The 13,346-nt window shown below is 45.7% G+C and overlaps 1 protein-coding gene across 1 annotated transcript; it reads left to right on the top strand.

Annotated features, from left to right (window-relative positions):
* Positions 1-203: 203 nt before the first annotated feature.
* Positions 204-2,082, top strand: LOC124019703 (RNA guanine-N7 methyltransferase activating subunit-like). Its single transcript, XM_046335112.1, has 3 exons — positions 204-245; positions 761-931; positions 1,711-2,082. The coding sequence occupies exons 2-3, from the start codon at positions 762-764 to the stop codon at positions 1,925-1,927; spliced, it is 387 nt and encodes a 128-aa protein (XP_046191068.1). The 5' UTR covers positions 204-245; position 761; the 3' UTR covers positions 1,928-2,082.
* Positions 2,083-13,346: the final 11,264 nt, after the last annotated feature.

Genomic DNA, 13,346 nt, shown 5'->3' with positions numbered 1-13,346 from the left:
GATTATGTCGATTGTTCACACTTAAGTAATATGTGGAAAAGGGTTGTTGCTAATAGTTGGCGAAATCTCTAAATAAAATGGGTTGACTATTTCTGGGGGGAAAAGGCGGACGCGTGAAATCCGGAACCAATTGATATCGGTAGCGTGTTCCTAGAGGGACGTTTTTTGCCGTGGCACTGTTGTTGTCAACATTTTGTCCAGTCGTACATTGTCGAAGCTGTCTGCTGAATAAATACAATTTACAGGTAATTTCTTACATTTTGTCTTCACCGGTTCCTATTGTATGCCATACTTAGCTTTGATGTAACCAATAGTTTTTACAACAATGTCAAAACTAAAGTTATCTTGGCTGCATCGCAGCTATGCAATACTCGGATATATCTAGCTAGCTACATAGCTTTTGTTAGAAAAGCGAAAGTAACTTTGTTCGCCAAATAACGTTTCCCGGATAGTTGATTACGTCAACCAAATCTGGGGTGTATTCATTAGTTGGATTATGTTGCAAAAACGTTTCGTTTGTTGCAAAAAAAGGAAAACTGCTGGCCAGCTAGCTGGCAACAACACGTGCGAAGCTAATCCACGGCCTTTTCCTGGTATTTCCCGGTATTTCTAAAGATGTAAAAAAATATATATATATATGTATGTATATATATATATATATATATATATATGTGTGTATATATATATATGTGTGTGTGTGTGTGTGTGTGTATGTATGTGTGTATGTATATGTGAGTATCTGGTATTTCTCTCGTTGTAGAATGACAGATGGTCCAGAAACGCAGCCTAACTATGAGGAGCAGTTTGCCCACCGGTTCACTCTCGAGGACCCGGAGTATCAGCAGTACGTGAGTCGCCCCGCCAACCCCCCGCCACTGGTAGAGGACTGGGGAGGGCGTGGAGGTGGAAACAACCGGGGCAGAGACAACAGGTAAACAACAACGACCTTAACATGCTGGCTAACTGGGTGCGTTCATCTCATTAAACGTTTTGCTACATTGTGTGACGGTTTGTACTTGAACAACATGTTTCTTCCACAATGTAAGGTATGGTTGCTCTAGTTTTGTGAGGGTGGTGCAGTGTGGCCTGATTTAATATGGGTGTCTGACCACTTGAAATCTCTAAACTAGTTCAACACACCTACAGTAGGCTCCAGTCCTCGGGGAGCCTGATTGGTGTCTCACTCCCCCGTCCCTAGAAACACACCTGATTTAAACAAATTGCATTCTAAAATTAAGATCATGATTACTTGATTATTGCAGTCAGGTGTGTTAGCCGTGGATGGGGAGGGGGGGAGTGTGACCCCCAAGCAAGCCCCCAGAGTACTGGAGTTGCCCAGACCTGCCTTACACAATCTCCTAATGTGCTACCACAACCGTGTGGTTCTTCAACTGGGTCGTTCAGAACACCACTGTTTCTGTTCAATCAAATGTTGCACACTGTTTTGATCTGCTGAACGCAGCCCTGTCTCATCTCTTCATCGTTAATATATTTAACACAGTATTGGACTGATAACTACGACCATATTATTCTGCGCCGTAGTAAGAACAGGACATTTCCTGAAGTGTTTCTGCACAACAATAGCGGCTGGTCTGATATGTCATTCTACAGTTTACTGGGATGGACAACATGTTCATTTGGTTGATGTGTTTTTTCTTCTTCCCACTCTCCCCCCCACATCTCCTTCTCTCTTCCTCCCCTGTTCTTCAGATCACAGGACCGTGGCGGGTACAGGGGCCGGGGTTGGGGAGGGGACAGGGGCCGGGGTTGGGGAGGAGACAGGGACCGCGGGGGAGACAGGGACCGTGGAGGGGATAGGGACCGCGGGGGAGACAGGGACAGGCGTTACGACCAGGGTGGTGGTGGGCATCAGTCTGGAAGATACAACTCCTACAACCAGAGACCATCACATTACGACCGCTACTGAACTGCTCTTACTGTGGAGTGACCTCGCATCTCTCCAACCCTGTTCCTAGAGGGAGACCCTCCTGTAGGTTTAAACTCCAACCCTGTTCCTAGAGGGAGAACCTCCTGTAGGTTTAAACTCCAACCCTGTTCCTAGAGGGAGAACCTCCTGTAGGTTTAAACTCCAACCCTGTTCCTGGAGAGAGACCCTCCTGTAGGTTTAAACTCCAACCCTGTTCCTAGAGGGAGAACCTCCTGTAGGTTTAAACTCCAACCCTGTTCCTGGAGAGAGACCCTCCTGTAGGTTTAAACTCCAACCCTGTTCCTGGAGAGAGACTCTCCTGTAGGTTTAAACTCCAACCCTGTTCCTGGAGAGAGACCCTCCTGTAGGTTTAAACTCCAACCCTGTTCCTGGAGAGAGACTCTCCTGTAGGTTTAAACTCCAACCCTGTTCCTGGAGAGAGACCCTCCTGTAGGTTTAAACGCCAACCCTGTTCCTGGAGAGAGACCCTGCAGGGTTGGAGTTGAAACCTACAGGAGGGTCTCTCTCCAGGAACAGGGTTGGAGTTTAAACCTACAGGAGGGTCTCTCTCCAGGAACAGGGTTGGAGTTGAAACCTACAGGAGGGTCTCTCCTGGAACAGGGTTGGAGTTGAAACCTACTGGAGGGTACCTCTCCAAGAGCAGGATTGGAGATCCCTGCATTATTACACACACACACTGGCCATAGCAGGTCAATCTGATCTCTCACCTCTCTTCCAGATTTAATATTGTATTGATCAGTGATATCATGCTCTAATCCACATGGAACAGGATTACAACAGTGGTATTGATTATTCCAGCCAGTAGTCTGGGCATAGAGGCAAACTATTTTCTCTGTAGGCCCTTTTCTATAGTAGTACCACTATATAGGGAATAGGTTACCATTTGGGACACAATCAGTGCAGCAGAGTCAAGTGTAAAGTTTAAGATGCTCATCAATGCTACTAGTGTGATGAACTGTGATGATGGGCATGTGGTGTATTGTGAGGGTGGTTCTCTTGTTTTCATTTAGTTTGTTTCTCTTGACTCCTAAGACGACATATTCAGCTGGTCTGGATGTTGATACGGTGTCATTGAATCAATCTAAAAATGTGTGATGAATGAAACCACTTTTGAACAGTCAATGTTATCTATTTTCTTACGTCACAAATATGCTTATTCTTTCCAGTTTAATATGAATATGTGACTTGGAATTGTAATCAGTAACACAATTTTTTTTTGTCTGAAAAATACAAATATAAAAATGGTCTTTGTCTCTCGCTCTCTCTCTCTCCCATTTCTTGTCTGAAAAATACAAATATAAAAATTGTCTTTGTCTCTCTCTCTCTCTCCCATTTCTTGTCTGAAAAATACAAATATAAAAATTGTCTTTGTCTCTCTCTCTCCCATTTTCTTGAGCCTCTTGAAACATGGGATTTTGAAGCCTTTTAAACATGCTTTATGTCCAGGGGGTGTATTCATTTGTTTTCCACTGTAGCAAAGTATTTTGCAACTGGAATCGTTAACTTCAAACAACCTTTTTATGCAATGAAAATGAGAGTTTCTATTGGACAAATTCAGTTAGGTCCCTCCCTGTTTTATTTCTGTCATGGAATGTTGAACCCCTTTTGAACATGCTTTCTCGTCCAATAATAGTATTGGATTAATCTGGGTCCTCACAACCACCCCTCGGTGTTAAGAATAGCAGCAGCGTACTAAAATCCTACGGTTAGGGTCAGAGCCCTGGTCAAAAGTAGTGCTCTGTATGCGGAAATGAGGGGGGAGTCATTTGGGACACGTCATCCGTCTGTTGCGTTATATAATGAATGACGACCTGCAGTAGGGAGGGTGTCGAGCACTACACCGTGGGTGGCAACGTCTCTTTAAACCCTACTTAACACTGGTGACTAATGTCTAATACTGCACCAGGCACAGATCTAGGATCAGCTTTCCATTCCTAAATCAGAACCGTTAGCTGGAGAGTAACATAGAACTGACCTTTTAGATCAGTCTAGCCTGTTAGGGCCGACGTAACTCTCCACTCATATCAAGGGTGACGTCTCCTTCGTCCTAATTATGAATGACTCATCACGGCTGCTACTGTATCACCATGAGCCAAGATGGCTGTCTGTGGTGGTCCACTCCCAATTAAAGTGGTACTTCGAGCAGAGAGCCACAGAGAGCTCAGTTTCTCAGGCCTCCTCGACTGCTGCTGTGAGGTCACCCTCTGCCCTGCAGCCCACTCACGTCCTGTGATGTAACCACAGAGCTCCAGTTGTTTTCTGTTTATTCTAGTGTGAATATACATAGGGGCTGAAAGATGTGGTGATGAGAGGAGCTGAAAGATGTGCTGATGAGAGGAGCTGAAAGATGTGACGAGAGGATCTGAAAGATGTGGCGATGAGAGGAGCTGAAAGATGTGAGGAGCTGAAAGATGTGCTGATGAGAGGAGCTGAAAGATGTGACTGAGAGGAGCTGAAAGATGTGACGATGAGAGGAGCTGAAAGATGTGAGGAGCTGAAAGATGTGCTGATGAGAGGAGCTGAAAGATGTGACTGAGAGGAGCTGAAAGATGTGACGATGAGAGGAGCTGAAAGATGTGGCGATGAGAGGAGCTGAAAGATGTGCCGATGAGAGTAGCGGAAAGATGTGAGGAGCTGAAAGATGTGCCGATGAGAGGAGCTGAAAGATGTGCCGATGAGAGGAGCTGAAAGATGCGGCGATGAGAGGAGCTGAAAGATGTGGCCATGAGAGGAGCTGAAAGATGTGACGATGAGAGGAGCTGAAAGATGCGGTGATGAGAGGAGCTGAAAGATGTGGCCATGAGAGGAGCTGAAAGATGTGGCCATGAGAGGAGCTGAAAGATGAGAGGAGCTGAAAGATGTGGCCATGAGAGGAGCTGAAAGATGCATGGATGTTGTCGCTGTATGGCTGCAGGTATTAGACAGCTAGGGCCTCTTGTCACCCAATAGGAAACGAGGCATGACACAGCTCACACTATTCTTCACTGACTGTCTGGTTTACTTAGTTGATTGGGTGAATCAGATGTGTTCGTACTGTGTTCGTACTGGGTTGATTGGGTGAATCAGATGTGTTCGTATTGTGTTCGTACTGGGTTGAACCATCAGATCCTCTCCATCAGATCCTCCTCTCCACCCTCTCCGAGTTGGGCATCTCCGGCGCGGCCCACGCTTGGATTGCGTCCTACCTGACAGGTCGCTCCTACCAGGTGGCGTGGCGAGAATCTGTCTCCTCACCACGCGCTCTCACCACTGGTGTCCCCCAGGGCTCTGTTCTAGGCCCTCTCCTATTCTCGCTATACACCAAGTCACTTGGCTCTGTCATAACCTCACATGGTCTCTCCTATCATTGCTATGCAGACGACACACAATTAATCTTCTCCTTTCCCCCTTCTGATGACCAGGTGGCGAATCGCATCTCTGCATGTCTGGCAGACATATCAGTGTGGATGACGGATCACCACCTCAAGCTGAACCTCGGCAAGACGGAGCTGCTCTTCCTCCCGGGGAAGGACTGCCCGTTCCATGATCTCGCCATCACGGTTGACAACTCCATTGTGTCCTCCTCCCAGAGCGCTAAGAACCTTGGCGTGATCCTGGACAACACCCTGTCGTTCTCAACCAACATCAAGGCGGTGGCCCGTTCCTGTAGGTTCATGCTCTACAACATCCGCAGAGTACGACCAAGCCTCACACAGGAAGCGGCGCAGGTCCTAATCCAGGCACTTGTCATCTCCCGTCTGGATTACTGCAACTCGCTGTTGGCTGGGCTCCCTGCCTGTGCCATTAAACCCCTTCAAATCATCCAGAACGCCGCAGCCCGTCTGGTGTTCAACCTTCCCAAGTTCTCTCACGTCACCCCGCTCCTCCGTTCTCTCCACTGGCTTCCAGTTGAAGCTCGCATCCGCTACAAGACCATGGTGCTTGCCTACGGAGCTGTGAGGGGAACGGCACCTCAGTACCTCCAGGCTCTGATCAGGCCCTACACCCAAACAAGGGCACTGCGTTCATCCACCTCTGGTCTGCTCGCCTCCCTACCACTGAGGAAGTACAGCTCCCGCTCAGCCCAGTCAAAACTGTTCGCTGCTCTGGCCCCCCAATGGTGGAACAAACTCCCTCACGACGCCAGGACAGCGGAGTCAATCACCACCTTCCGGAGACACCTGAAACCCCACCTCTTTAAGGAATACCTAGGATAGGATAAGTAATCCCTCTCACCCCCCTTTAAGATTTAGATGCACTATTGTAAAGTGACTGTTCCACTCGATGTCATAAGGTGAATGCACCAATTTGTAAGTCACTCTGGATAAGAGCGTCTGCTAAATGACTTAAATGTAATTTAAATGTAATGGAAGAGAGGAGAAAGGGAAGAGAGGAGAAAGGGGGTAGAGGAGAAAGGGAGTAGAGGAGAAAGGGAGTAGAGGAGAAAGGGGGAGAGGAGAAAGGGGGAGAGGAGAAAGGGGGGAGAGTAGAAAGGGGGAGAGTAGAAAGGGAAGAGAGGAGAAAGGGAAGAGAGGAGAAAGGGAAGAGAGGAGAAAGGGAAGAGAGGAGAAAGGGGAGAGAGGAGAAAGGGGAGAGAGGAGAAAGGGGAGAGAGGAGAAAGGGGAGAGAGGAGAAAGGGAAGAGAGGAGAAAGGGAAGAGAGGAGAAAGGGAAGAGAGGAGAAAGGGAAGAGAGGAGAAAGGGAAGAGAGGAGAAAGGGAAGAGAGGAGAAAGGGGAGAGAGGAGAAAGGGGAGAGAGGAGAAAGGGGAGAGGAGAAAGGGAAGAGAGGAGGTCCTGTGTAGCTCAGTTGGTAGAGCATGGCGCTTGTAACGCCAGGGTAGTGGGTTCGATCCCCGGGACCACCCATACGTAGAATGTATGCACACATGACTGTAAGTCGCTCTGGATAAAAGCGTCTGCTAAATGGCATATATTATTATATTATATAAATGTAATAAAAGCCTGCACACCCTGAGACGGAGGAGATCCAGAAACATGGTGGATTAAAACCCAGATTCTGTCGTCACCAAATACACCTGTTGTTTCAGTAAATATATCTCTGCGGGAGTGAAACGTGATTCATAAAATCAAGGGCTTGACGAGCAGTTGATTAGTTAATTAGATTGAATGTGGAACAAAACACGTTGACTCCCTGTGAGGCCAAGGCCCCCATGTAGTAATCCACAAAGCAACTCAAGAGTAGGAGTGCAGATCTAGGATCTGTCCATATTGATCTGAATCGGTATGATCTAACAGACAAAACTGATCTTAGATCAGAACTCTGAGACTGTGGATCACGGGGCCCTTGGTCTGTGTGTTAAACGGTACCCTATACCCTTTATAGTGTACTATTTTTAGTTTTAAACAGGGCCTAAATGTGGTGGGGGAAGGGTTAACGGCTGGCCCGAGTGGTGCTCTGCAATGAGAGGTGCAATCAGCTGTGATGATAGGGAGGGAGGGAGGGATGAGGGGAGAGAGGGATTCTGGAGCGCGGCGGGGGGAGGACTGCTGTCACTACAGTAATCAGTTCAGATTAGCCTAACTTTACTTTAGCCCTGGCAACAGCATCCTCAGAGAGGGAGGAGGGGAAAGACAAGGAGAGAGAGAGAGCGAGACTGATTTGAGAGATGGACCAAAGAAGGAGAGGAAAGGGGACAGAGAACTAGAGACAAAGAGGGAGATACAGAAAGACAGAGATATAGTTAAAGAGAGAAACGAGAGACCAAAACAGGTCTCTGAGAAAGGGATGAACGGGGTAGAGAGAGAGCGAGGATTAGAGGAATTAGTACAGCTGCTTAGCTCTCTGACTGTCTCATCCTAAACGATGTCTTCACTGCTCAAAGAAAGTTTTCCTTCAGAGAAGTTAGGGATTTTATTTTGGGGGATTTAAACTAAAGTACAGGAGTACGTACTGTGGCTGCTGCTGCCCACTAATACAGACAACACAACTAGCTGCTGCCCACTAAAACAGACAACACAACTAGCTGCTGCCCACTAATACAGACAACACAACTAGGCCACCCTGAAATGTTTATGTTAACATCTCCGTTAGTAGTAATTGGCCATTTTAACGTTGGCCGAGTGTGTTCAGGATTATCCCCCAGTACAGATGTAGGAGCTTAATTTGAACCAGTTTGCTACAGCAGGGGAAAAAATCCTGCAGCAACAGGAAATTTGAATTATTATTAATGGACATTTGTGTCGGGGTTGATACAGTTTTCATTAGTGCAAATCAAATCTGACATTCGAAAGTGGAAATAACTCACTTTAGAAGCATTTTTAAAACTCAAATACATTACAAGTTTGCATTTCCTGCTTTGCAGGGAAATCCTCAGCTGCAACAGGACTGTCAAGAGATACTGCTTGATTCTTCACGTAGGAGTTATAAGATGTTTATGTCCGTAGAGAAGCAGAAAAGTATTTAACAAGTATTACAGGGAAGAAATCAACATACATTTGACACAGAGCTCAGTGGCTCTCTCTGAATCCCATGCCCACATATCACTGCTTAGGTATTTAAGTCATTACATTATGGAGGTGTTGGAGAGTGCTGGTGGTAATATGAGGTGTGGAGTAGGAGGAGGAGGGAGTGAGACAGAGATAAAGGTAGAGGAGGAGGGAGAGGTGGAGTGAGACAGATAATGGTATAGGAGGTGGAGAGGTGGAGTGAGACAGAGATAAAGGTATAGGAGGAGGGAGAGGTGGAGTGAGACAGATAATGGTATAGGAGGAGGGAGAGGTGGAGTGAGACAGAGATAAAGGTATAGGAGGTGAGGAGGGAGAGGTGGAGTGAGACAGATAATGGAATAGGAGGTGAGGAGGAGGGAGAGGTGGAGTGAGACAGAGATAATGGTAGAGGAGGTGAGGAGGATGGAGACAGAGATAAAGGTATAGGAGTTGAGGAGGAGGGAGAGGTGGAGTGAGACAGAGATAAAGGTATAGGGGGTGAGGAGGAGGGAGTGGTGGAGTGAGACAGAGATAAAGGTATAGGAGGTGAGGAGGAGGGAGAGGTGGAGTGAGACAGAGATACAGGTATAGGAGGAGGGATAGGTGGAGTGAGACAGATAATGGTATAGGAGGAGGGAGAGGTGGAGTGAGACAGATAATGGTATAGGAGGTGAGGAGGAGGGAGAGGTGGAGTGAGACAGAGATAAAGGTATAGGAGGTGAGGAGGAGGGAGAGGTGGAGTGAGACAGAGATAAAGGTATAGGAGGTGAGGAGGAGGGAGAGGTGGAGTGAGACAGATAATGGTATAGGAGGTGAAGAGGAGGGAGAGGTGGAGTGAGACAGAGATAAAGGTATAGGAGGTGAGGAGGAGGGAGTGGTGGAGTGAGACAGAGATAATGTTATAGGAGGTGAGGAGGGAGTGGTGGAGTGAGACAGAGATAAAGGTATAGGAGGTGAGGAGAGGTGGAGTGAGACAGAGATAAAGGTATAGGAGGTGAGGAGGAGGGAGAGGTGGAGTGAGACAGAGATAATGGTATAGGAGGAGAGGGAGAGGGAGTGGTGGAGTGAGACAGAGATAAAGGTATAGGAGGAGAGGGAGTGGTGGAGTGAGACAGAGATAAAGGTATAGGAGGTGAGGAGGAGGGAGTGGTGGAGTGAGACGGAGATAATGGTATAGGAGGTGAGGAGGAGGGAGAGGTGGAGTGAGACAGAGATAATGTTATAGGAGGTGAGGAGGACGGAGAGGTGGACTGAGACAGAGATAAAGGGTTACGAGGTGAGGAGGAGGGAGAGGTGGAGTGAGACAGAGATAATGTTATAGGAGGTGAGGAGGACGGAGAGGTGGAGTGAGACAGAGATAAAGGGTTAGGAGGTGAGGAGGAGGGAGAGGTGGAGTGAGACAGAGATAACATTGGACACTCTATGGAACAAAAAGCCTTCACTATACCATCCTGGAATATCCAAGGCCTGAGGTCATCTGCCTTTGGCCTAAAGAGCAGGAACCCGGACTTCACCAAAGAAATCGGCAATACAGACATTGTCATCCTGCAAGAAACCTGGTATAGAGGAGACGGACCCACTGGTTGCCCTCTAGGTTACAGAGAGCTGGTAGTCCCATCCACCAAACTACCAGGTGTGAAACAGGGACGGGACTCAGGGGGTATGCTAATTTGGTATAGAGCAGACCTAACTCACTCCATTAAATTAATCAAAACAGGAACATTCTACATTTGGCTAGAAATTCAAAAGGAAATGATCCTAACAGAGAAAGATGTCCTCCTGTGTGCTACCTATATCCCCCCACTAGAACCCCCAAACTTTAATGAAGACAGCTTCTCCATCCTGGAGGGGAGATCAATCATTTCCAGGCCCAGGGACATGTACTAGTCTGTGGCGACATAAATGCCAGAACCTGACACCCTCAGCACACAGGGGGACAAACACCTGCCTGGAGGTGACAGCATTCCCTCCCCCATATGCCCCCCTAGGCACAACTATGACAACATAACCAACAAAAACGGGTCACAACTCCTGCAGCTCTGTCGCACGCTGGGTATGTACATAGTCAATGGTGGGCTTCTAGGGGAATCCTATGGTAGGTACACCTATAGCTCTGTCGCATGCTGGGTATGTACATAGTCAATGGTGGGCTTCTAGGGGAATCCTATGGTAGGTACACCTATAGCTCATCTCTTGGCAGTAGTACTGTAGACTACTTTATCACTGACCTCAACCCAGAGTCTCTCAGAGCGTTCACAGTCAGCCCACTGACACCCCTATAAGACCACAGCAAAATCACAGTCTACTTAAACAGCAATACTCAATCATGAGGCATCAAAGCCAAAGGAACTGAGTAACATTAAGAAATGCTATAGGTGGAAGGAATGCAGTTTGGAAACCTACCAAAAAACAATTAGGCAACAACAAATTCAATCCCCTTTAGACAATTTCCTGGGTAAAACGCTCCACTGTAATAGTGAAGGTGTAAACTTGGTAGTAGAAAATCTTAACAGTATATTTGACCTCTCAGCTTCCCTATCAAATCTAAAAATCTCAAATAGAAAACCGAAGAAAATTAACAATAATGACAAATGGTTTGATGAAGAATGCAAAAATCTACGAAAGAAATTGAGAAACCTGTCCAACCAAAAACATAGAGACCCAGAAAACCTGAGTCTATGCCTTCACTATGGTGAATCACTAAAACAATACAGAAATACACTACGGAAAAAGAAGGAACAGCATGTCAGAAATCAGCTCAATGTAATTGAAGAATCCATAGACTCGAACCACTTCAGGGAAAAAATGGGAAAACACTAAACAAACAACAACACAAATAATTATCTATCCAACATGGAGATGTATGGGTAAACCACTTCTCCAATCTTTTTGGCTCTATAACAAAGAATAATGAGCAAAAACATATACATGATCAAATACAGATCTTAGAATCAACTATTAAAGACTACCAGAACCCACTGGATTCTCCAATTACATTGAATGAGTTAAAGGACAAAATAAAAATCCTCCAACACAAGAAGGCCTGTGGTGTTGATGGTATCCTCAATGAAATGATCAAATATACAGACAACAAATTCCAATTGGCTATACTAAAACTCTTTAACATCATCCTTAGCTCTGGCATCTTCCCCAATATTTGGAACCAAGGACTGATCACCCCAATCCACAAAAGTGGAGACAAATTTGACCCCAATAACTACCGTGGAATATGCGTCAACAGTAACCTTGGAAAAATCCTCTGCATTATCATTAACAGTAGACTCGTACATTTCCTCAATGAAAACAATGTACTGAGCAAATGTCAAATTGGCTTTTTACCAAATTACCGTACAACAGACCATGTATTCACCCTGCACACGCTAATTGACAACCAAACAAACCAAAACAAAGGCAAAGTATTCTCATGCTTTGTTGATTTAAAAAAAGCCTTCGACTCAATTTGGCATGAGGGTCTGCGATACAAACTGATGGAAAGTGGTGTTGGGGGTAAAACATACAACATTATAAAATCCATGTACACAAACAACAAGTGTGCGGTTAGAATTGGCAAAAAACACACACATTTCTTCATACAGGGTTATGGGGTGAGACAGGGGTGCAGCTTAAGCCCCACCCTCTTCAATATATATGTCAACGAATTGGCGGGGGCACTAGAAAAGTCTGCAGCACCCGGCCTCACCCTACTAGAATCCAAAGTCAAATGTCTGCTGTTTGCTGATGATCTGGTGCTTCTGTCACCAACCAAGGAGGGCCTACAGCAGCACCTAGATCTGGGCCCTGACAGTAAATCTCAGTAAGAACAAAATAATGGTGTTCCAAAAAAGGTCCAGTCACCAGGACCACAAATACAAATTCCATCTAGTCACCGTTGCCCTAGAGCACCCAAAAAACTATACATACCTTGGCCTAAACATGAGCGCCAGAGGTAACTTCCACAAAGCTGTGAACGATCTGAGAGACAAGGTAAGAAGGGCATTCTATGCCATCAAAAGGAACATACATTTCAACATACCAATTAGGATTTGGCTAAAAATACTTGAATCAGTCATAGAGCCCATTGCCCTTTATGGTTGTGAGGTCTGGGGTCCGCTCACCAACCAAGACTTCACAAAATGGGACAAACACCAAATTGAGACTCTGCACGCAGAATTCTGCAGAAATATCCTCCGTGTACAATGTAGAACACCAAATAATACATGCAGCAGAATTAGGCCGATACCCACTAATTATCAAAATCCAGAAAAGAGCCGTTAAATTCTATAACCACCTAAAAGGAAGCGATTCCCAAAGCCTTGCTATTGAGAAAGGCAGCCGATGGCAGACCTGGCTCTCAGGAGAAGACAGGCTATGTGCTCACTGCCCACAAAATGATGTGGAAACTGAGCTGCACTTCCTAACCTCCTGCCCAATGTATGACCATATTAGAAACACATATTTCCCTCAGATTACACAGACCCACAAAGAAATCTAAAACAAACCCGGTTTTTGATAAACTCCCATATCTACTGGGTGAAATTCCACAGTGTTCCATCACAGCAGCAAGATGTGTGACCTGTTGCCACGAGAAAAGGTCAACCAGTGAATACAACCCATATTTATGCTTATTTATTTTCCCTTGTGTACCCTTAACCATTTGTACATCGTTACAACACTGTATATATACATAATATGACATTTGTAATGTCTTTATTGTTTTGGAACTTCTATATGTGTAATGTTTACTGTTCATTTTTATTGCTTATCTCACTTTTGTATATTATCTATTTCACTTGCTTTGGCAATGTTAACACGTTTCCCATGCCAATGAAGCCCCTTGAATTGTAATGTAATTGAATTGATATATATATATATATATATATACAGAGGGAGATATATGCAGAGGGAGATATATGCAGAGGGAGATATATACAGAGGGAGATATATACAGAGGGAGATATATGCAGAGGGAGAT

Source organism: Oncorhynchus gorbuscha, unplaced genomic scaffold (assembly GCF_021184085.1).
Source record: "Oncorhynchus gorbuscha isolate QuinsamMale2020 ecotype Even-year unplaced genomic scaffold, OgorEven_v1.0 Un_scaffold_655, whole genome shotgun sequence".
Taxonomy (NCBI): Eukaryota; Metazoa; Chordata; class Actinopteri; order Salmoniformes; family Salmonidae; genus Oncorhynchus; species Oncorhynchus gorbuscha.
This window is presented reverse-complemented; position numbering and strand designations above follow the sequence as displayed.